This window comes from Coregonus clupeaformis, chromosome 15, assembly GCF_020615455.1.
Source record: "Coregonus clupeaformis isolate EN_2021a chromosome 15, ASM2061545v1, whole genome shotgun sequence".
Classification (NCBI taxonomy): domain Eukaryota; kingdom Metazoa; phylum Chordata; class Actinopteri; order Salmoniformes; family Salmonidae; genus Coregonus; species Coregonus clupeaformis.
The window spans coordinates 15,398,828-15,420,236 of NC_059206.1; the positions used below are offsets into that span (position 1 = coordinate 15,398,828).

At 45.6% G+C, this 21,409-nt stretch overlaps 1 protein-coding gene across 1 annotated transcript; it reads right to left on the bottom strand.

Moving 5' to 3' along the window:
- Window positions 1–14,836: 14,836 nt before the first annotated feature.
- Window positions 14,837–18,094, bottom strand: LOC121582021 (zinc finger protein OZF). Its single transcript, XM_041897521.1, has 2 exons — window positions 17,784–18,094; window positions 14,837–16,446 (listed from the first exon to the last, which is right to left on the bottom strand). Exons 1-2 carry the CDS (start codon window positions 17,977–17,979, stop codon window positions 15,314–15,316), a joined length of 1,329 nt encoding a protein of 442 aa, XP_041753455.1. The 5' UTR covers window positions 17,980–18,094; the 3' UTR covers window positions 14,837–15,313.
- Window positions 18,095–21,409: the final 3,315 nt, after the last annotated feature.

The following is a 21,409-nucleotide window of genomic DNA, read 5'->3' on the forward strand; positions in this document are numbered from 1 at the left end:
TCACAGATGGAACAATGACATTAGATTCAAAACAACTGGGACCTCGGGGGAAAAAAAGGTCCAACCAGGGTTTTATGGCCGACTACATCAAAAAGTTGTATTGCCGCCACCAACTGGACGATTAAATAGACCATTCTTAATAGTCATTCTAACAATCCACTTCTTCCTTCTTTTAGTTCTCCATATCTCCCTTCTCAGGCTCTAGGACCTGAAAAGGTGGTACCGCTTTTGCTAATATTCCATGTAACTCCTTTGCTGTGAAATCTTTCAGCCCCAGGAACCGCTCCGCCACAATCACAATGATTTCAATCTTCCTAGATCTTTTCTCCACCCTGGCAGTACCATTTATCACCATTATGATAAAGACCACAAAGTCCACCTTTTTAACCATTAAAATGTCAGGATATTCTTGGTGTAAGACAACCCCTGCAGTCTGCAGTAAAGACCTATCCACTACCATGGACTCTTCTAGTACAACATTCAAACCCTCAACCCTTTTCACAGCTCCTGCATATTTACATTTACATTTTAGTCATTTAGCAGACACTCTTATCCAGAGCGACTTACAGGAGCAATTAGGGTTAAGTGCCTTGCTCAAGGGCACATTAACGTCATTTAGCAGACGCTCTTAGCCAGAGCGACTCACAAATTGGTGCGTTCACCCTATAGCCAGTGGGATAACCACTTTACAATTTGGGGGGGTTAGAAGGAATACTTTATCCTATCCCAGGTATTCCTTAAAGAGGTGGGGTTTCAAATGTCTCCGGAAGGTGGTGAGTGACTCCGCTGTCCTGGCGTCGTGAGGGAGCTTGTTCCACCATTGGGGTGCCAGAGCAGCGAACAGTTTTGACTGGGCTGAGCGGGAGCTATGCTTCCGCAGAGGAAGGGGAGCCAGCAGGCCAGAGGTGGATGAACGCAATGCCCTCGTTTGGGTGTAGGGACTGATCAGAGCCTGAAGGTACAGAGGTGCCGTTCCCCTCACTGCTCCATAGGCAAGCACCATGGTCTTGTAGCGGATGCGAGCTTCAACTGGAAGCCAGTGGAGTGTGCGGAGGAGGGGGGTGACGTGAGAGAACTTGGGAAGGTTGAAAACCCTAGTCATTGGCGACTCCATTACCCGCAGTATTAGACTTAAAACGAATCACCCAGCGATCATACACTGTTTACCAGGGGGCAGGGCTACCGACGTTAAGGCTAATCTAAAGATGGTGCTGGCTAAAGCTAAAACTGGCGAGTGTAGAGAGTATAGAGATATTGTTATCCACGTCGGCACCAACGATGTTAGGATGAAACAGTCAGAGGTCACCAAGTGCAACATAGCTTCAGCTTGTAAATCAGCTAGAAAGATGTGTCGGCATCGAGTAATTGTCTCTGGCCCCCTCCCAGTTAGGGGAAGTGACGAGCTCTACAGCAGAGTCTCAGCACTTAATCGCTGGTTGAAAACTGTTTTCTGCCCCTCCCAAAAGATAACATTTGTGGATAATTGGCCCTCTTTCTGGGACTCACCCACAAACAGGACCAAGCCTGACCTGCTGAGGAGTGACGGACTCCATCCTAGCTGGAGGGGTGCTCTCCTCTTATCTACCAACATAGATAGGGCTCTAACTCCTCTAGCCCCACAGTGAAATAGGGTGCAGGCCAGGCAGCAGGCTGTTAGCCAACCTGCCAGCTTAGTGGAGTCTGCCAATAGCACAGTCAGTGTAGTCAGCTCAGCCATACCCATTGAGACTGTGTCTGTGCCTCGACCTAGGTTGGGCAAAACTAAACATGGCGGTGTTCACCCTAGCAATCTTATTAGGATAAAGACCTCCTCCATTCCTGCCATTATTGAAAGAGATCGTGATACCTCACATCTCAAAATAGGGTTACTTAATGTTAGATCCCTCACTTCAAAGGCAGTCATAGTCAATGAACTAATCACTGATCATAATCTCGATGTGATTGGCCTGACTGAAACATGGCTTAAGCCTGATGAATTTGCTGTGTTAAATGAGGCCTCACCTCCTGGTTACACTAGTGACCATATTCCCCGTGCATCCCGCAAAGGCGGAGGTGTTGCTAACATTTACGATAGCAAATTTCAATTTACAAAAAAAAAAAATGGCGTTTTCATCTTTTGAGCTTCTAGTCATGAAATCTATGCAGCCTACTCAATCACTTTTTATAGCTACTGTTTACAGGCCTCCTGGGCCATATACAGCGTTCCTCTCTGAGTTTCCTGAATTCCTATCAGACCTTGTAGTCATAGCAGATCATATTCTAATTTTTGGTGATTTTAATATTCACATGGAGAAGTCCACAGACCCACTCCAAAAGTCTTTCGGAGCCATTATCGACTCAGTGGGTTTTGTCCAACATGTCTCTGGACCTACTCACTGCCACAGTCATACTCTGGACCTAGTTTTGTCCCATGGAATAAATGTTGTAGATCTTAATGTTTTTCCACAAAATCCTGGACTATCGGACCACCATTTTATTACATTTGCAATCGCAACAAATAATCTGCTCAGACCCCAACCAAGGAGCATCAAAAGTCGTGCTATAAATTCTCAAACAACACAAAAATTCATTGATGCCCTTCCAGACTCCTTCTGCCTACCCAAGGACGTCAGAGGACAAAAATCAGTTAACCACTTAACTGAGGAACTCAATTTAACCTTGCGCAATACCCTAGATGCAGTTGCACCCCTAAAAACGAAAAACATTTGTCATAAGAAACTAGCTCCCTGGTATACAGAAAATACCCGAGCTTTGAAGCAAGCTTCCAGGAAATTGGAACGGAAATGGCGCCACACCAAACTGGAAGTCTTCCGACTAGCTTGGAAAGACAGTACCGTGCAGTACCGAAGAGCCCTCACTGCTGCTCGATCATCCTACTTTTCCAACTTAATTGAGGAAAATAAGAACAATCCAAAATTTCTTTTTGATACTGTTGCAAAGCTAACTAAAAAGCAGCATTCCCCAAGAGAGGATGGCTTTCACTTCAGCAGTGATAAATTCATGAACTTCTTTGAGGAAAAGATCATGACCATTAGAAAGCAAATTACGGACTCCTCTTTGAATCTGCGTATTCCTCCAGGGCTTAGCTGTCCTGGATCTGCACAGCTCTGCGAGGGCCTGGGATCGGGAGAGACACTTAAGTGTTTTAGTACTATATCTCTTGACACAATGATGAAAATAATCATGGCCTCTAAACCTTCAAGCTGCATACTGGATCCTATTCCTACTAAACTGCTGAAGGAGCTGCTTCCTGTGCTTGGCCCTCCTATGTTGAACATAATAAACAGCTCTCTATCCACCGGATGTGTACCAAACTCACTAAAAGTGGCAGTGATAAAGCCTCTCTTGAAAAAGCCAAACCTTGACCCGGAAAATATAAAAAACTATCGGCCTATATCAAATCTTCCATTCCTCTCAAAAATTTTTGAAAAAGCTGTTGCGCAGCAACTCACTGCCTTTCTGAAGACAAACAATGTATACGAAATGCTTCAGTCTGGTTTTAGACCCCATCATAGCACTGAGACTGCACTTGTGAAGGTGGTAAATGACCTTTTAATGGCGTCAGACCGAGGCTCTGCATCTGTCCTCGTGCTACTAGACCTTAGTGCTGCCTTTGACACCATCGATCACCACATTCTTTTGGAGAGACTGGAAACCCAAATTGGTCTACACGGACAAGTTCTGGCCTGGTTTAGATCCTACCTGTCGGAAAGATATCAGTTTGTCTCTGTGAATGGTCTGTCCTCCGACAAATCAACTGTACATTTCGGTGTTCCTCAAGGTTCCGTTTTAGGACCACTATTGTTTTCACTATATATTTTACCTCTTGGGGATGTTATTCGAAAACATAATGTTAACTTTCACTGCTATGCGGATGACACACAGCTGTACATTTCAATGAAACATGGTGAAGCCCCCAAAATTGCCCTCGCTAGAAGCCTGTGTTTCAGACATAAGGAAGTGGATGGCTGAAAACTTTTTACTTTTAAACTCGGACAAAACAGAGATGCTTGTTCTAGGTCCCAAGAAACAAAGAGATCTTCTGTTAAATCTGACAATTCATCTAGATGGTTGTAAAGTCGTCTCAAATAAAACTGTGAAGGACCTCTGTGTTACTCTTGACCCTGATCTCTCTTTTGACGAACATATCAAGACTGTTTCAAGGACAGCTTTTTTCCATCTACGTAACATTGCAAAAATCAGAAATTTTCTGTCCAAAAATGATGCAGAAAAATTAATCCATGCATTTGTTACTTCTAGGTTAGACTACTGCAATGCTCTATTTTCCGGCTACCGGATAAAGCACTAAATAAACTTCAGTTAGTGCTAAATACGGCTGCTAGAATCCTGACTAGAACCAAGAAATTTGATCATATTACTCCAGTGCTAGCTTCCCTACACTGGCTTCCTGTTAAGGCAAGGGCTGATTTCAAGGTTTTACTGTTAACCTATAAAGCGTTACATGGGCTTGCTCCTACCTATCTTTCCGAGTTGGTCCTGCCGTACATACCAATACGTACGCTACGGTCACAAGACGCAGGCCTCCTAATTGTCCCTAGAATTTCTAAGCAAACAGCGGGAGGCAGGGCTTTCTCCTATAGATCTCCATTTTTATGGAACAGTCTGCCTACCCATGTGAGAGACGCAGACTCGGTCTCAACCTTTAAGTCTTTACTGAAGACTTATCTCTTCAGTAGGTCATATGATTGAGTGTAGTCTGGCCCAGGAGTGTGAAGGTGAACGGAAAGGCTGGAGCAACGAACAGCCCTTGCTGTCTCTGCCGGGCCGGTTCCCCTCTCCACTGGGGTTCTCTGCCTCTAACCCTGTTGCAGGGGCTGAGTCACTGGCTTGCTGGTGCTCTTTCATGCCGTCCCTGGGAGGGGTGCGTCACTTGAGTGGGTTGAGTTACTGACGTGATCTTCCTGTCTGGGTTGGCGCCCCCCTTGGTTTGTGCTGTGGTGGAGACCTCTGTGGGCTATACTCGGCCTTGTCTCAGGATTGTAAGTTGGTGGTTGGGGATATCCCTCTAGTGGTGCGGGGGCTGTGCTTTGGCGGAGTGGGTGGGGTTATATCCTTCCTGTTTGGCCCTGTCCGGGGGTTTCTTCGGATGGGGCCACAGTGTCTCCGGACCGCTCCTGTCTCAGCCTCCAGTATTTATGCTGCAGTAGTTTATGTGTCGGGGGCTGGGGTTAGTTGGTTATACCTGGAGTACTTCTCCTGTCTTATCCAGTGTCCTGTGTGAATTTAAGTATGCTCTCTCTAATTCTCTCGTTCTCTCTTTCTCTCTGAGAACCTGAGCCCTAGGACCATACGTCAGGACTACCGGGCATGATGACACCTTGCTGTCCCCAGTCCGCCTGGCCTTGCTGCTATTCCAGTTTCAACTGTTCTGCCTGCGGCTACGAAACCCCTACCTGTCCCAGACCTGCTGTTTTCAACTCTTTAATGATCGGCTATGAAAAGCCAACTGAGAGACCTGAGCCCTAGGACCATACGTCGGGACTACCGGCCGTGGTGACTCCTTGCTGTCCCCAGTCCGCCTGGCCTTGCTGCTATTCCAGTTTCAACTGTTCTGCCTGTGGTTATGGAACCCCTACCTGTCCCAGACCTGCTGTTTTCAACTCTTAATGATCGGCTATGAAAAGCCAACTGAGATTTATTCCTGATTATTATTTGACCATGCTTGTCACTTATGAACATTTTTGAACATCTTGGCATGGTTCTGTTATAATCTCCACCCGGCACAGCCAGAAGAGGACTGGCCACCCCTCATAGCCTGGTTCCTCTCTAGGTTTCTTCCTAGGCTTTCGCCTTTCTAGGGAGTTTTTCCTAGCCACCGTGCTTCTACACCTGCATTACTAGCTGTTTGGGGTTTTAGGCTGGGTTTCTGTACAGCACTTCGAGATATTAGCTGATGTAAGAAGGGCTATATAAAATAAAATTGATTGATTGATTGATTGGTTGAACACCAGACGGGCTGCGGCATTCTGGATGAGTTGTAGGGGTTTAATGGCACAGGCAGGGAGGCCAGCCAACAGCGAGTTGCAGTAGTCCAGACGGGAGATGACAAGTGCCTGGACCAGGACCTGCGCCGCTTCCTGTGTAAGGCAGGGTCGCACTCTCCGAATGTTGTAGAGCATGAACCTGCAGGAGCGGGTCACCGCCTTGATGTTGGCGGAGAACGACAGGGTGTTGTCCAGGGTCACGCCTAGGCTCTTCGCACTCTGGGAGGAGGACACAGCGGAGTTGTCAACCGTGATGGCGAGATCATGGAACGGGCAGTCCTTCCCCGGGAGGAAGAGCAGCTCCGTCTTGCCAGGGTTCAGCTTGAGGTGGTGATCCGTCATCCATACTGATATGTCTGCCAGACATGCAGAGATGCGATTCGCCACCTGGTTATCAGAAGGGGGAAAGGAGAAGATTAGTTGTGTATCGTCAGCGTAGCAATGATAGGAAAGGCCATGTGAGGATATGACAGAGCCAAGTGACTTGGTGTATAGGGAGAAAAGGAGAGGGCCTAGGAACCGAGCCCTGGGGGACACCAGTGGTGAGAGCACGTGGTGCGGAGACAGCTTCCCGCCACGCCACTTGGTAGGAGCGACCGGTCAGGTAGGACGCAATCCAGGAGTGAGCCGCGCCGGAGATGCCCAGCTCGGAGAGGGTGGAGAGGAGGATCTGATGGTTCACAGTATCAAAGGCAGCAGACAGGTCTAGAAGGACAAGAGCAGAGGAGAGAGAGTTAGCTTTAGCAGTGCGGAGAGTCTCCGTGACACAGAGAAGAGCAGTCTCAGTTGAATGACCAGTCCTGAAACCTGATTGGTTTGGATCAAGAAGGTCATTCTGAGAGAGATAGCAAGAGAGTTGGCTAAAGACGGCACGCTCAATAGTTTTGGAAAGAAAAGAAAGAAGGGATACTGGTCTGTAGTTGTTGACATCAGTGGGGTCGAGTGTTGTTTTTTTGAGAAGGGGAGCAACTCTCGCTCTCTTGAAGACGGAAGGGACATGGCCAGCGGTCAAGGATGAGTTGATCAGCGAGGTGAGGTAGGGGAGAAGGTCACCGGAGATGGTCTGGAGAAGGGAGGAGGGGATGGGGTCAAGCAGGCAGGTTGTTGGGCGGCCTGCAGTCACAAGTCGCAGGATTTTATCTGGAGAGAGAGGGGAGAAAGAAGTCAAAGCATAGGGTAGGGCAGTGTGAGCAGGACCAGCAGTGTCATTAGACTTAACAAACGAGGATCGGATGTCGTCAACCTTCTTTTCAAAGTGGTTGACGAAGTCATCCACAGAGAGAGAGGAGAGGAGGGGGGATTCAGGAGGGAGGAAAATGTGGCAAAGAGCTTCCTAGGGTTAGAGGCAGATGCTTGGAATTTAGAGTGGTAGAAGGTGGCCTTAGCAGCAGAAACAGATGAAGAAAATGTAGAGAGGAGAGAGGAAAAGATGCCAGGTCGGCAGGGAGTTTAGTTTTCTTCCATTTCCGCTCCGCTGCCCGGAGCTCTGTTCTGTGAGCTCGCAATGAGTCATCAAGCCACGGAGCTGGAGGGGAGGACCGAGCCGGCCGGGAGGATAGGGGACACAGAGAGTCAAAGGATGCAGAAAGGGAGGAGAGGAGGGTTGAGGAGGCAGAATCAGGAGATTGGAGGGAGAAGGATTGAGCAGAGGGAAGAGATGATAGGATGGAAGAGGAGAGAGTAGTGGGAGAGAGAGAGCGAAGGTTGCGGCGGCGCATTACCATCTGTGTAGGGGCAGAGTGAGTAGTGTGGGAGGAGAGTGAGAGAGAAAAGGAAACAAAGTAGTGGTCGGAGACATGGAGGGGAAATGCTCGTACAACCCTGACTTTGGCCATGTCATTCTCTTTTACCCTTGTGGGGCATTCAGAAGACGTGGCTTCATGATTCCCACCGCAATTACAACATGTCAAATTTTCTTCACTTTTATAACACATATGATCTTTTCCACATCTTACATTTTAGTCATTTAGCAGACGCTCTTATCCAGAGCGACTTACAGTTAGTGAGTGCATACATTTTCATACTGGTCCCCCGTGGGAAACGATCCACAACCCTGGCGTTGCAAGCGCCATGCTCTACCAACTGAGCTACAGGGGACTGTAGATCTTGTACATCTCGACTTCTCCCTTCTGCAAACACTTTCTACATGACCAAAAGCTTTACAATGTTCACACTGCTTTGGTCTTGGGATAAATGTTCTAACTCTGTAGTGTGATGTCACGAGAGGCTGTGTCCTGGAGGGACGTTACATCCCCCTGAGGTGGCTGCAAACCCAGACAGCTATGGCTCCATCTGCTGGTATGGTCGGGAACTCCACCCCTCTATGGCCAATCTTCCCACGCAGCTGAAACAAATGAGGAGCTGATGAGCTGAAGGTTTGGGAAGGGAAGAGACACAGTCTCCAACCTGGGCTCTCTGGAGGACAAGAGTGCTGCACGTCCACTTCCATGAGGAATATAAGGATTTGGAGATACTTACCTTTGGGAAATACTCACCTTTGGATATATGCACCTGTGGAAATACGTGAGAGACATTTGGAAGGACTTTTTGCTGGGTTGGCCACTAGCTGCAACGTGGACTACAGTAAGGCTGGGGAAAAGTTATCTGAGCGAGTGAGAATTATGATTCTGGATGTGGAAGAGACATCCCTGAACTGTTAACCCTTAAAGAGCCACAAGAGAACAGAATTTTGTTATATTTTCGTTAATTTCCCAAGACCTATAATAAAATCCTTGTTTTGTTTGAACCTTGTCTCCTTGCACTACTTGAGCAATCCCGCTGAAAGCTGTGTAGCCTCTCGTGACATCACAGATGGTGGAGAATGCGGGCACGCTCAAGCGTTAATAGTGCATGTCAGAGGAGGATACCGAAGGTTTGATCACCCAGTTTTCCAAGTTGGCCGTAGGCTCCCCGCCGACTGAAATGGAGGACATATTGAAAGCCCTTGTTGCTGGCCAGCACGCCCAGATGCAAGCAAACGTGGCTCTCTTGGAGGAGCAAAAGAAAGCCAACCTTCTGAAGGCAGAGGAATTGCAGTTGCAGAGACAGAGGGTTGTCCAAAATACCCGCCCAATAAAGGCAAGTGACTTTATATCTAAGATGGGAGCTACCGATGACATTGAGGCATACCTGCATGCATTTGAGGCCACGGCCACTAGGGAAGCCTGGCCCAAGCAACAGTGGGTTGGTCTGTTAGCCCCCTTTCTAACCGGGGAAGCGCTGAATGCTGTCCGGGACCTGGGCCCTGACCAGGTTACTGACTATGATGCCCTGAAGTCTGAGATCCTCAGCAGATATGGACTCACAAAGTTTGGTATGGCCCAGCGCTTTCACAGTTGGACCTTCCAACCGGACCAACCTCCTCGGGCGCAGATGCATGAACTTGTCCGAATCGCAAGGAAATGGCTGGATCCGCAGAGGAATACAGCAGCGGCGGTGGTGGAGGCCGTTGTGGTGGATCGTTACCTACGCGCCCTGCCTTATGAGGCAAAACGGTTCATCAGTCAACAGGCCTTGACCACGGCTGATCTGACCGTGGAAGCTGTGGAAAAGTACCAGGCCACAGCGGAGATGCTGAATGCTTCCCGAAAAGACCCCAGGAGTGCGGCCCCACCACAAATGGGAAGAACCCGTCCAAAGGACCCCAAGGTCTCGAACCCAGCCACGTCAGGACTTATCCCGGCTCCAGGGGGAGCCAGAAACCAGGCGGGTCCAAGAAGAGTACACCAGGAGGGGGAAACTCGACAGTGTTACCGGTGTGGGGAGATGGGACATATCTCCTGGCAGTGTGGGAAACCAGCCGAGGAACCTATGCCCACTGCGGAGTCCTCCAGCTCAGCACCCACACACCGTTTTGCCTCGCTCTTGGGAGTCGTAGATGGCGGCCCAGATCGACCCCCCACCTGCCCGGTAACTGTGAATCACCATGATGTGGAGGCCTTACTGGATTCTGGTAGCCGGGCCACCCTGGTGCGTAAGGATTTGGTGGGCCCAACGTGTCTGACCCCGGGAAAGTCCTCCCAGTTTCCTGTGTCCATGGGGACACCAGAGAATACCCCATTACTGAACTTACAATGACCAGCACACGGGGAACCATACACACGACGGCGGGGGTGGTTGATTCCCTCCCCGTCCCTGTCCTAATTGGACGAGACTGCCCAGCCTTTTACCCACTCTGGAGAGAGTCTCAGGAGAGGATAACCCGAGTACCTCGGAAACGGAGAGGCAAGACTCATCCTGGGAAGGCTCCGGTGCAATCCTCCGAGTTACTCACTCCCGCCCGGGCTTTGATAGGGATGGCAGGTGCCCAGACCGACACAGAGACGGAGCTACAGAATCTGGACAAAGAACTGTCTGGTCTGAAGGGGACCGCTGAGAGGTATCGTTTGTTAAAGCAACAGTTAGACATGAAGACAGAAGAGTTAGATATCCTCCAGGCTAAACTCCAACAGAGCTCCTTCCCTAAGCAACAGGAGGAGCTGGAGAGGCTGCGCAGGACCATCGAGGAGTGTGAGGAGACCCTGCGCAGTAGTAAGGAGGTCCAGAAGAAGGCAGAGGAGAAGTACAAGGTATTGGAGAACAAGATGAAGAATGCGGAGGCAGAGAGAGAGAAGGAACTGAAAGCTGCTCAACAGAAGCTAAACTCTGCTAAAACCAAGGCTGATGCGTTCAGTAAGAAACTCAAGGAGAGACAACAGGAGGCTGAGTCCCTGGTCCTAGAGTTGGAGGAGTTGAAGAGAGAGCAGTCTGGCAAGCACCACGGCAATGCGGACGCCCTCTCCCGGCGTGATGCCTTCTTCGCTGCCTTTACCCCGCGAGGACGTCGGTCCCGAGGGAGGGGGATGTGTGATGTCACGAGAGGCTGTGTCCTGGAGGGACGTTACATCCCCCTGAGGTGGCTGCAAACCCAGACAGCTATGGCTCCATCTGCTGGTATGGTCGGGAACTCCACCCCTCTATGGCCAATCTTCCCACGCAGCTGAAACAAATGAGGAGCTGATGAGCTGAAGGTTTGGGAAGGGAAGAGACACAGTCTCCAACCTGGGCTCTCTGGAGGACAAGAGTGCTGCACGTCCACTTCCATGAGGAATATAAGGATTTGGAGATACTTACCTTTGGGAAATACTCACCTTTGGATATATGCACCTGTGGAAATACGTGAGAGACATTTGGAAGGACTTTTTGCTGGGTTGGCCACTAGCTGCAACGTGGACTACAGTAAGGCTGGGGAAAAGTTATCTGAGCGAGTGAGAATTATGATTCTGGATGTGGAAGAGACATCCCTGAACTGTTAACCCTTAAAGAGCCACAAGAGAACAGAATTTTGTTATATTTTCGTTAATTTCCCAAGACCTATAATAAAATCCTTGTTTTGTTTGAACCTTGTCTCCTTGCACTACTTGAGCAATCCCGCTGAAAGCTGTGTAGCCTCTCGTGACGTCACAGTAGTTAATATACCCTAACCACACTTCATTAGGGAGAGACTCCATTTCAAAAAACAAAAGAACAGAAATTCTTCACTTTTTCCCCATTCACCACTCGATTCATCCGACGTGCTTCAATCACTCCAGGAATATTTTTCATCTCTTCCAAATCAACTTCCCATAGAAGGGAAGTTGAAGTTTTTTTTTTTACCTTTATTTAACTAGGCAAGTCAGTTAAGAACAAATTCTTATTTACAATGACGGCCTACACCGGCCAAACCTGGACGACGCTGGGCCAATTGTGTGCCGCCCTATGGGACTCCCAATCACGGCCGGTTGTGATACAGCCTGGAATCGAACCAGCGGGTCTGTAGTGACGCCTCAAGCACTGAGAGGGGTGCCCTGTTCCGAAGAGACACACACAACACTTCAAACTTATCAAATCGAGTAAGACACAACGCACGTTCCTTCTGATCCGCAGAATCACAAAAAATCAAATCAAGCCCGCCTCTCGTGATCCTCACATCCTTCACTTTACCCAGCACTCTCTCCACCAGTTTGGATAACTCAAATGGTTTCTTCAGCTGCCCCTTATTAACAAACCGTACTCCTACTAGATACGAAGGGTCATTGTCATCACTGTACCCTACTTTGCTCAGTTTTCCATTGTTTTTAACAATACTCCAATTCTCCTTGATTCTACCGCCATTGTATTCAGATTCCACTTCATCATCCGTTTCCGCCATCTTCCTATTTCCGGAACTTGGGCCTCTTTCTAAAGCTCCGACCTGAAGATCACTGGCGTCATGCCTTCACCTTGTATTTTTCGAAGATCCCAGTTGTTTTGAATACAGCAAATGGGTGTTAATACGAATATAGTTTATGTTCACCACCTCCTAATTTCTTAAAATACTTATGGCAAAGATGTTTTATAAATAAACCAAGATGGACTACAGCCTGTCGTTTCCAATGTGAACAAATGAATCATAGTGGGCTGAACAAGCACGAGCTAGCGAGATCCTATTGGCCCGTTCTACCATGTATCTGCATATTTCTGTTAGAGAACGCCTACTCTGAAGTGCGTGTGTGCAATAACTCAATTCGCCTTTGCATCGATTATGTTTAATCGATGAGAACTTGCAGAATGTTGGTCAAAATCCATCTTCTTCCACTGCCGGCTACTGGGCTTCCTCTCACTACCATATTTGGTAGTGAGTGGAAACGCAAGCGGATGCTTCACATTTATACATCCGGTGAAATATCTATCTCATTGTTCTATCTGTGGCAAAAATAACGACACACTTCCGGGAATGGTAAGTGCCAGAACAATAGAGTTAGGCCAAAGACAGTACAGTATGAAGATGGACAGAAACTGCTTCTCCGATAGAAATCCCCAATCACACTTGTATGCGATGTCATGGCGACGTTGGCTAGTTTATGCCGCGTTCAAAACCACTGGGAACTAAAAAAATATGATGTCAAATCATGACCTCAGTGATTTTCATATCGGAAAGTCATAGCTCTAGAAAGAGGCCCGAGTTCGGAGTTGGATGACCACTCAAATCGATTTTTTCCCCAGTCGGAGCTCGTATTTTCCCCGAGTTCCTAGTTGTGTTTAACGCTCGGAAGTCGGAGATTTCTGAGTTCCCAGTGGTTTTCAACGCGGCATAAACTCATGCGTAGACCCGGTAAAGTGTATCAAACGGTTGTCTCGCCCATGTGTAGGCCGTCAAATCCAAGGCACTCCTTCGATATAGTGTTTTTTGACTAAAAATGAAAGTGTCAAAAGCAGAAGCCAAGGGATTAATAAGAACAGTGGTTAAAAAATAAGTGGCAAGAGTTGTGGAACAGGTAGATTAAGGGAAGACACCTGTATAAGATCCAGGAAAAGTTGGGGTAGGGAGGTCCTCAGGCCGAGAGAGAAGAGAGGAAAGTGTAGTCACAAGGCTGAGACTAGGACACACAAGGCCAAATAGTACATTGAAATTGGTGGGGAAACATCCGACTGGGAGGTGTGATCATTGTCAGGAGGAGATGGAGACAGTGGAACATGTTCTATTTCAATGCCAGAAATGTGAGAGAAAGGGAGAGATTGTTACTAGATTTGAGGAGTAATGCGGTTGAAGAGCCAGGATTAAGTGAATTGCTGGGGAAATCTTCAGGGGATGTAGTATTTAATTACGTATTTCGTTTCCTTAGGGAGACGAGATTATTGGGTAGGATTTAGACCTTCACTGTCTCTGGTCCACACTCCAGTTGGTGGCGGTAATGCACCTTAAAGTTGGTTGCCAACCGCCATATAAAATCCACAGAAGAAGAATGAAAACGTCAGATATTCACTTTCACTTGGTTGGACTAATAATACGTTCATCTACTTAAGACACTGTCTCAAATATTGGTTGTGTGTCTTTAGATTTCGAGAAAATGATCAACTAAGGATTAATTTTTCACTTCTCTCATTGACTTCTCAAACCTGGTCTGTTTCGCAAGCGTTTCCGGAATTCTCGCGATGTTGCGCATCTGGGTTTAGAAACTGTGGCGTGTGCAATAACTAAATTCACCCTTGCACTCCTCCTAAACAACGCAACTTTTTTGAAACTTTGGTAAAGGGTAAAGTCTAAAAAACGCAGTCCATTCTGTTACAGATTATAGTTTTGGAAACAGAAAACTGTATGGAGATCAAATGTTTAATCGATAAGAAAATTAGCAGAATGTCCACCAAAATCCACTGCCGGCCAGGTGGTCTCCAATTTATTGAAAAATCACCAACATTTCAAGAATAAAGTTCTATATGGGCGCTAAAATGGCGTCCGTTCTAAAACCTGGCCTAACTCAAACTCTGGTCAGTGCTATCCGGGATCCTATCGAAAACCCTAACCTTACTTAACCATTTAAAATTTCAATGTGGTAGGGACGTCCAAAGGATTCCAAAATGATCCGTGAGGTAGCGCGGATCATTTTGGAATCCTTCAGAATAAGAGTCCTGTCCTGTTCACTTTGTAAACGAATAATTAGGGAGAAAATGTGCACTATTACCGATATATTTCATACTAGTTATCATACAAATAATTCTTAAATGTATTTCTAAGATATTGTGATTTCTTAGTTGACCATTTAGGCTTGAAAAAATAAAATCATTTTTGGACTGTACACACATTTCTGTAGATTGTGTCACATTAAAAGTGGGGTCCATTCAACCCAGGAGCACCTCTATAGTTTCTAAATCCAGTTTACACAGCCAGGGTCGTTGTGCAATTTTGTTGTCCCTTAAAGAGTTGGAAATCTGCTTAAAGACCTCCTACAGTCTCCTTTTCACCTCTTAACACCCGATTGACTTTTATTTTATTTTATTTTTATACACATTTCAATAGGTGGTCCAGGTATGACATGACACAAGTGGGCCTTACCTCTTTTATCCTGTGTTTTTTTTATTAACAAACAGTGAAAGAGGAATAGTCACATACAAAAAAAGAAACTTTTTACATTGCCAGGGATCCTACACAAACAAATCATATTGATTAATAATAGTACAGGGTTTTACTGCCTTTTTGTTTTTAATTTTAGTTATAGTGCCATATTAGTTGAATTCATTTATAAAATGAAAAAAAGTTAGGTTTTGAATCAGACCATTTGTTTTTGTAAATATGAAATATACCTATAATTATTTGCAGTTGAATTAAATATACTCAATCCTTATCAATCTCATTTCTGAAATAATTATCAAAGCCATTCAATTGTTCCACTTGTCCTGTTAGTCAATCCAAAACATTCCACTATAAATACAGGTAAAACATTTATGAAAAATGGTCTGCTTCTCCATTCCACAGAAATCACAATTATAATTAATATTCAGCTTGAATCTTTCCAAAACATTTTTACGTGTTCTCATTCATTGTGAATATTCCTTCTATGAGTTCGCAGATGTCTTTTTAGACTTGATTTTAACTTCAGGTGAGTTCCACACAAATGACATTGAACTCCCTCCCCTGTATGAATCTTCATATGCGCTGTCAGGCTTCCCTTCAGACTGAAACATTTGCCACATACGTTGCAGCGATGTGGTTTCTCCTCTGTGTGAGTCATCATATGCTTTGGAAGGCTTCCCTTGTCGCTGAAGCATTTGCCACATTCTTTGCACTGAAATGGTTTCTCCCCAGTGTGAATCCTCATATGCTTTATCAGGTCCCCCTTAAAGGTGTAGGCTTTGTCACATTCTTTGCACTGATGTGATTTCTCAGTGTGGTTTTTCTGATGCACTTTCAGACCACCTGCAGTTGTCATGCATTTTCCACACACATCACATTTAAAAGCCTCCCCTGTATGAGTACCCATATGATTTTTCAGGATGGACTTGTGAAGGAAACGTTTGCCACATTCGGTGCAGCAGTGTTTTTTCTCTTCCGTGTGAAGCTTCATGTGCTGGGTCATATGGTCCTTCCGGATGAAACATTTCCCACATGTGTCGCACATGTGTCTTCTCTCCTCACTGTGCCGATATTGTTGATGCCGTTTCAGATTACGTGCTTTCTGAAAGCATTTTCCGCACACATCACATTTCAGATCAGGAAACTCACAGGTTTTTTTCTTTGGCTGTCCTGTTAATCTCTCTTCGCTGTGCAGATTTAGCTGATGCCTTTTCAGACTACGTGCTGCTGTAAAGCATTTCCCGCACATGTCACATTTCAGATCAGGCAACTCACTGGTTCCTTTCCTTGGCCGTCCTCTACCTCTCTTTGATTTGAGAGGCTTTAATCCTGACAGTGGTATTCTACTCTCCACTCTTCCATTTTCACTGTTGTCACTGTCTGGACTTACTTCAGAGGGGGGCTCATAGTCACTGGTGGATTCAGATTCTCTGTTGTTGCTCTCGTCATCAGATTCTGTTTGGTTCTCCACAGTTATGATGTTGAAAGAGTCCCATATAGACTCTTCGGTGTCCGACTCCACTGGCCCCAGACCAGGGCTCCATTCCTGCTCAGGAATAACCTCCTCTTCAGTGAGAGTGAGCTGCTGGAGGTCTGGAGGGAAGGAGAAAGGATAAAAAGTGATAACTTAAATGCCGAAACGAGACAAGAAATAGGACTACTTCCTACCTTTGACTGATTATTGGACTGAACACTGTGGGGATCTATTTTCTTACAACTAGATGTGATGCCTAGCTTAGAAAGAATACATTAATGATTAAACATAATAGGTTTGTGCTGTACTGATATATATTGTTTAACATAACAAGCTGTGATTAATTTACATTTACATTTTAGTCATTTAGCAGACGTTCTTATCCAGAGCGACTTACAGTTAGTTCATACATTATTTTATATTTATCATACTGGCCCCCCGTGGGAATCGAACCCACAACCCTGGCGTTGCAAACGCCATGCTCTACCAACTGAGCTACATCCCTGCCGGCCATTCCCTCCCCTACCCTGGACGACGCTGGGCCAATTATGCGCCGCCCCATGGGTCTCCCGGTCGCGGCCGGCTACGACAGAGCCTGGATTCGAACCAGGATCTCTAGTGGCACAGCTAACACTCCGATGCAGGCTGAGAGACTGAGATACACACACTGCCTCTTTGTTAAACCGCTCAAGGACATGTGTTCTGCTACAATGAAGAAGAACAAACTATGTCTGAGGATGCTGACTCGAGACAAGTTGTAAAGATAACAACTAATGCCCGGCAACAGTGAAGCGCCAAGGGGCTGGGACCAGCCTGTGCGCCAACGATAGCTTGGGTAAGTTTAAACCACACCCAGCCTCTACTCTGACAGGCCCAGCAGGGAGTGGGAACTATCTCTGTCAGAGTATTTAAAGAAGAACTTATAACAAAAGCTCAGTTCTCTTTCTGCCCATCGTGGTTTTTCAGTGGGCCCGTATATACGAACATCATATTTACCATTCAAGTGTTTGCATTAATTAAAATACTAGTCTATTTTAGACGTGTATTGACCTGTTTTTGTTCCTATACCAGATTTGAATTGACGCAACTTGACAACACACGTGTCCCAGAAAATAATACCTTTTCAAAAACGGATTAAAGACAATTTAAGACAAAGTGGCATATAGAACATTTGTGATATTCACAACACTTTCTTAAAATGGACACATTTTTCTGGCATGAAATTGGTATCCTATTGAAGTAATTGTACATGCAGGTATATACTTTGATAGCTAGCTAACGTTATGTACTTAGCTAGCCATACTGCTTGCGAATCCCCCACATCTTTTATTGCTATATCCCCCACATCTTTTATTGCTACTAGGCAGTATATGGCTAATGAAAGCCTCAAATTTCAATGATTAAAATTAGGCTACACTGTAAAATGCATGTCAAATAGAGAGACGTAGTCACAAACCTGCTAATCTTTGCAATTTTATCTCTGGTTTGAACACCAAATCCAGCAGATTTCGTAGACGTGCAATTGCCCGCTTCAAACGGTAGATTTCTCCCTGGTACTCTGCTATCGTTGTTTTAACTACCACGGATATCTCCAGGGGAACTGCAGCTAATTTTTCATCTAGAACCTCATTAAGTAGCTGTAGTTTAGACATTTTGGGGAGGAAAAGAGTGGGAGAAGTTATTGATTTTTGTGCTGCTCAATAGTTGCTATAGCTAGCTAGCTAGGTATAGAAACTGCTGCGAAGTAGGCCAGAATGAGTAAGTACTTCCGGGTCAGATTTTTGGGAATCTTTCAGAATAAGAGTCGTGTATCAAATCAAATAACGTTATTTGTCACGTGCTTCGTAATCAACAGGTGTGGACTAACAGTGAAATGCTTACTTACAGGCCCTTCCCAACAATGCAGAGTGAAACAAAAACAAAACAAAAAATATATAAATAATAACACAAGGAAAAATGCACAATGAGTAACGATACCTTGGCTATATACATGGGGTATCAGTACCGAGTCGATGTGCAGGGGGGACGAGGTAATTGAGGTAGATTTGTACATATAGGTAGGGATAAAGTGACTAGGCAACAGGATAGATAATAAACAGTAACAGCAGTGTATGTGATGAGTCAAAAGAGTAAGTGCAAAATGGGTCAATGCAGATAGTCTGGGTAGCTATTGGTTAACTATTTAACTAACTATTTAGCAGTCTTATGGCTTGGGGGTAGAAGCTGTTTAGGGTCCTGTTGGTTCCAGACTTGGTGCATCGGTACCGCTTGCTGTGCAGTAGCAGAGAGAACAGTCTATGACTTGGGTGGCTGGAGTCTTTTAACATTTTTAGGGCCTTCCTCTGACACCGCCTGGTATAGAGCTCCTGGATGGTAGGGCGCTTGGCCAATGTGATGTACTGGGCCGTACGCACTACACTCTGGAGGATCTGAGGGCCCATGCCAAATCTTTTCAGCCTCCTGAGGGGGAAGAGGTGTTGTCGTGCCCTCTTCACAACTGTGTTGGTGTGTGTGGACCATGATAATTCCTTAGTGATGTGGACACAGAGGAACTTAAAGCTCTTGACCTGCTCCATTACAGCTCCGTGATGTGGATTGGGGCGTGCACGGCCCTCCGTTTCCTGTAGTTCACTATCAGCTCCTTTGTCTTGCTGACGTTGAGGGAGAGGTTGTTGTCCTGGCACCACACTGCCAGGTATCTGACCTCCTCCCTATAGGCTGTCTTATTGTTGTCGGTAATATGGCCTACCACCTTCATGTCGTCTGCGAACATAATGATGGTGCTGTGTATACTTTGTCAATGAATAATTAAGGCGAAAATTATGGGAAATATGCACATTTATTGATATATTTTATACTAATTATCAAACAAAGAATTGCTAAAAGTATTTCTAAAAGATTGCATGTGATATTATTTGTTTCATTTATATTTTTTAAGCCTAAATGATCAACACACCCAGGGTCGTCGCTGCTATTATTGTGGCCTTTAAAGCATGGGAAATCAGCTTAAATGGGTTTTGCAAATTGAACATACAGACAGCAAAAGTGGGGTCCGTTGTACTCAGGAGAACCTCTAGTATCCAAATCCACAGAGTTTAAACACCCAGGGTCGACTCTGCTAATTTTGAAGCCCTATATTTGTGGAAAGGCATCAAAATTAGCAGCAATGAACCTGGGTGTTTCCGCAGTGGAGGAAAGTGAGAGGATCTGAGCTGATCAACGCCATTGAGAGAAGACTTACGCTTTGAGGTGAAGGAGCTGATTGTAGCCCAGGAGAGTTGAAGAAGAGAGAAGTTGAGCTGGAGAAGCTCACACAGAGGCTCACATCCATTTCCTGGATGTAACCTCACTGAATGATTGTCTGTCTGTTATTGGAAAAAGGTACTCATTATTCTGGGGTGGGTTTCCCAAATTCTTCATAGGTAGCTAGTAGTACATATAGAACACTATTTATCTTGCCGACCTAGACTCACACCTCTTGTAGAACATCAAAGAGCTTAATTGATTGACTGTCAAACTCTCTCTGTCTCTCTCCTCCCCTGTCAGAGTGATGCTTTACCATGCCCTATTCTGTGAATCGATTATACATTTGTACATTTTAGTAATTTAGCAGATGCTCTTATCCAGAGCGACTTACATGAGCAATTAGGGTTAAGTGCCTTGCTCAAGGGGACATCAACAGATTTTTCACCTAGTCGGCTCAGGGATTCGAACCAGCGACTTTTTGGTTACTGGCCCAACACTCTTAACCGCTATGCTACCTGCCGATAAATTAATCTCAGAAGGTTGACTGTCACAGATTAAGCTCTCTGTAGTCTAGATAGATTAGAGGTTATTTCTCCAAATTCTAGGTTTGTGAAAATGAAGTTCTCACCGGGAAAATAAATGTATTCATATCTAATCTACCTAATGTTTTAGAGGTTTTACCTCTGAAGACAGCATAGGCCATACATTGTTTTCACAATAATCAATAAACTTTTCCTTTCTGTGTTTTTCTTTATTTTATTTCCGACTTTGATGCTACTGTACATAATATGTAAGCCAGTGCCAATTATGCAGGCAAAAACTATGGAAAATGCTTATTATGGGCCTACTACTATAAAAACAATTATTGTGAGATGTGGTTGTTTTACCTACCTTAGTTGATGGCACGGATTGTACAGCACTCTGGATAAGCGTCTGCTAAATGACTAAAATGTAATGTCAAATGTCAGCATAACACATTACAAGTAAGCAAAACACAATTCAACATGTATTTATTTATTATAAATAGGGACAATGTTCGAGCAAAATCCCATGAATTTCACATGTGAGGATGTGAGGGTGGTTGGCAGGGTAAGCCTAGGACAAGGTTGTACATTCAAACTGTGGGTAGAATTAGAAAACCTGCATTTTCAATGGTCCCTTGCTGTTTTGTTACATGTAGTATCTTCTTTATTTTTAGTCTGCTGGACTAAACCAAAGCAAGTATGTAATGACATCACTAGAGGGCAGCAATATACAGGGGAATGGGGGGAATGTACTAGCCCTGAGTTGACCACAGTCAGGTTACAGTAATGCCTGGATGTGAAGTAGCATTGAGGAGTACACCACATCAGTCACTGGCTTCATCAATAAGACGTCCCCACAGTGACCGTACGTACATACCCCAACCAGAAGCCATGGATTACAGGCAACATCCGCACTGAGCTAAAGGGTAGAGCTGCCGCTTTCAAGGAGCGGGTCACTAATCCGGACACTACGCCCTCCGATGAACCATCAAACAGGCAAAGAGTCAATACAGGACTAAGATTGAATCGTACTACACCGGCTCTGACGCTCGTCGGATGTGGCAGGGCTTGAAAACTATTATAGACTACAAAGGGAAGCACAGCCGCGAGCTGCCCAGTGACACAAGCCTACCAGACGAGCTAAATCACTTCTATGCTCGCTTCGAGGCAAGCAACACTGAAGCATGCATGAGAGCATCAGCTGTTCCGGATGACTATGTGATCACGCACTCCGTAGCCGATGTGAGTAAGACTTTTAAGCAGGTCAACATTCACAAGTCCGCAGGGCCAGACGGATTACCAGGACGTGTAC

Coding starts and splice junctions, on each gene's coding strand:
- LOC121582021 (XM_041897521.1), bottom strand. CDS start 17,979: ATGTCTAAACTACAGCTACTTAATGAGGTTCTAGATGAAAAATTAGCT. Junction 16,447..17,783: donor AAAATTGCAAAGATTAGCAG/GTTTGTGACTAC, acceptor CCTTCCCTCCAG/ACCTCCAGCAGCTCACTCTC.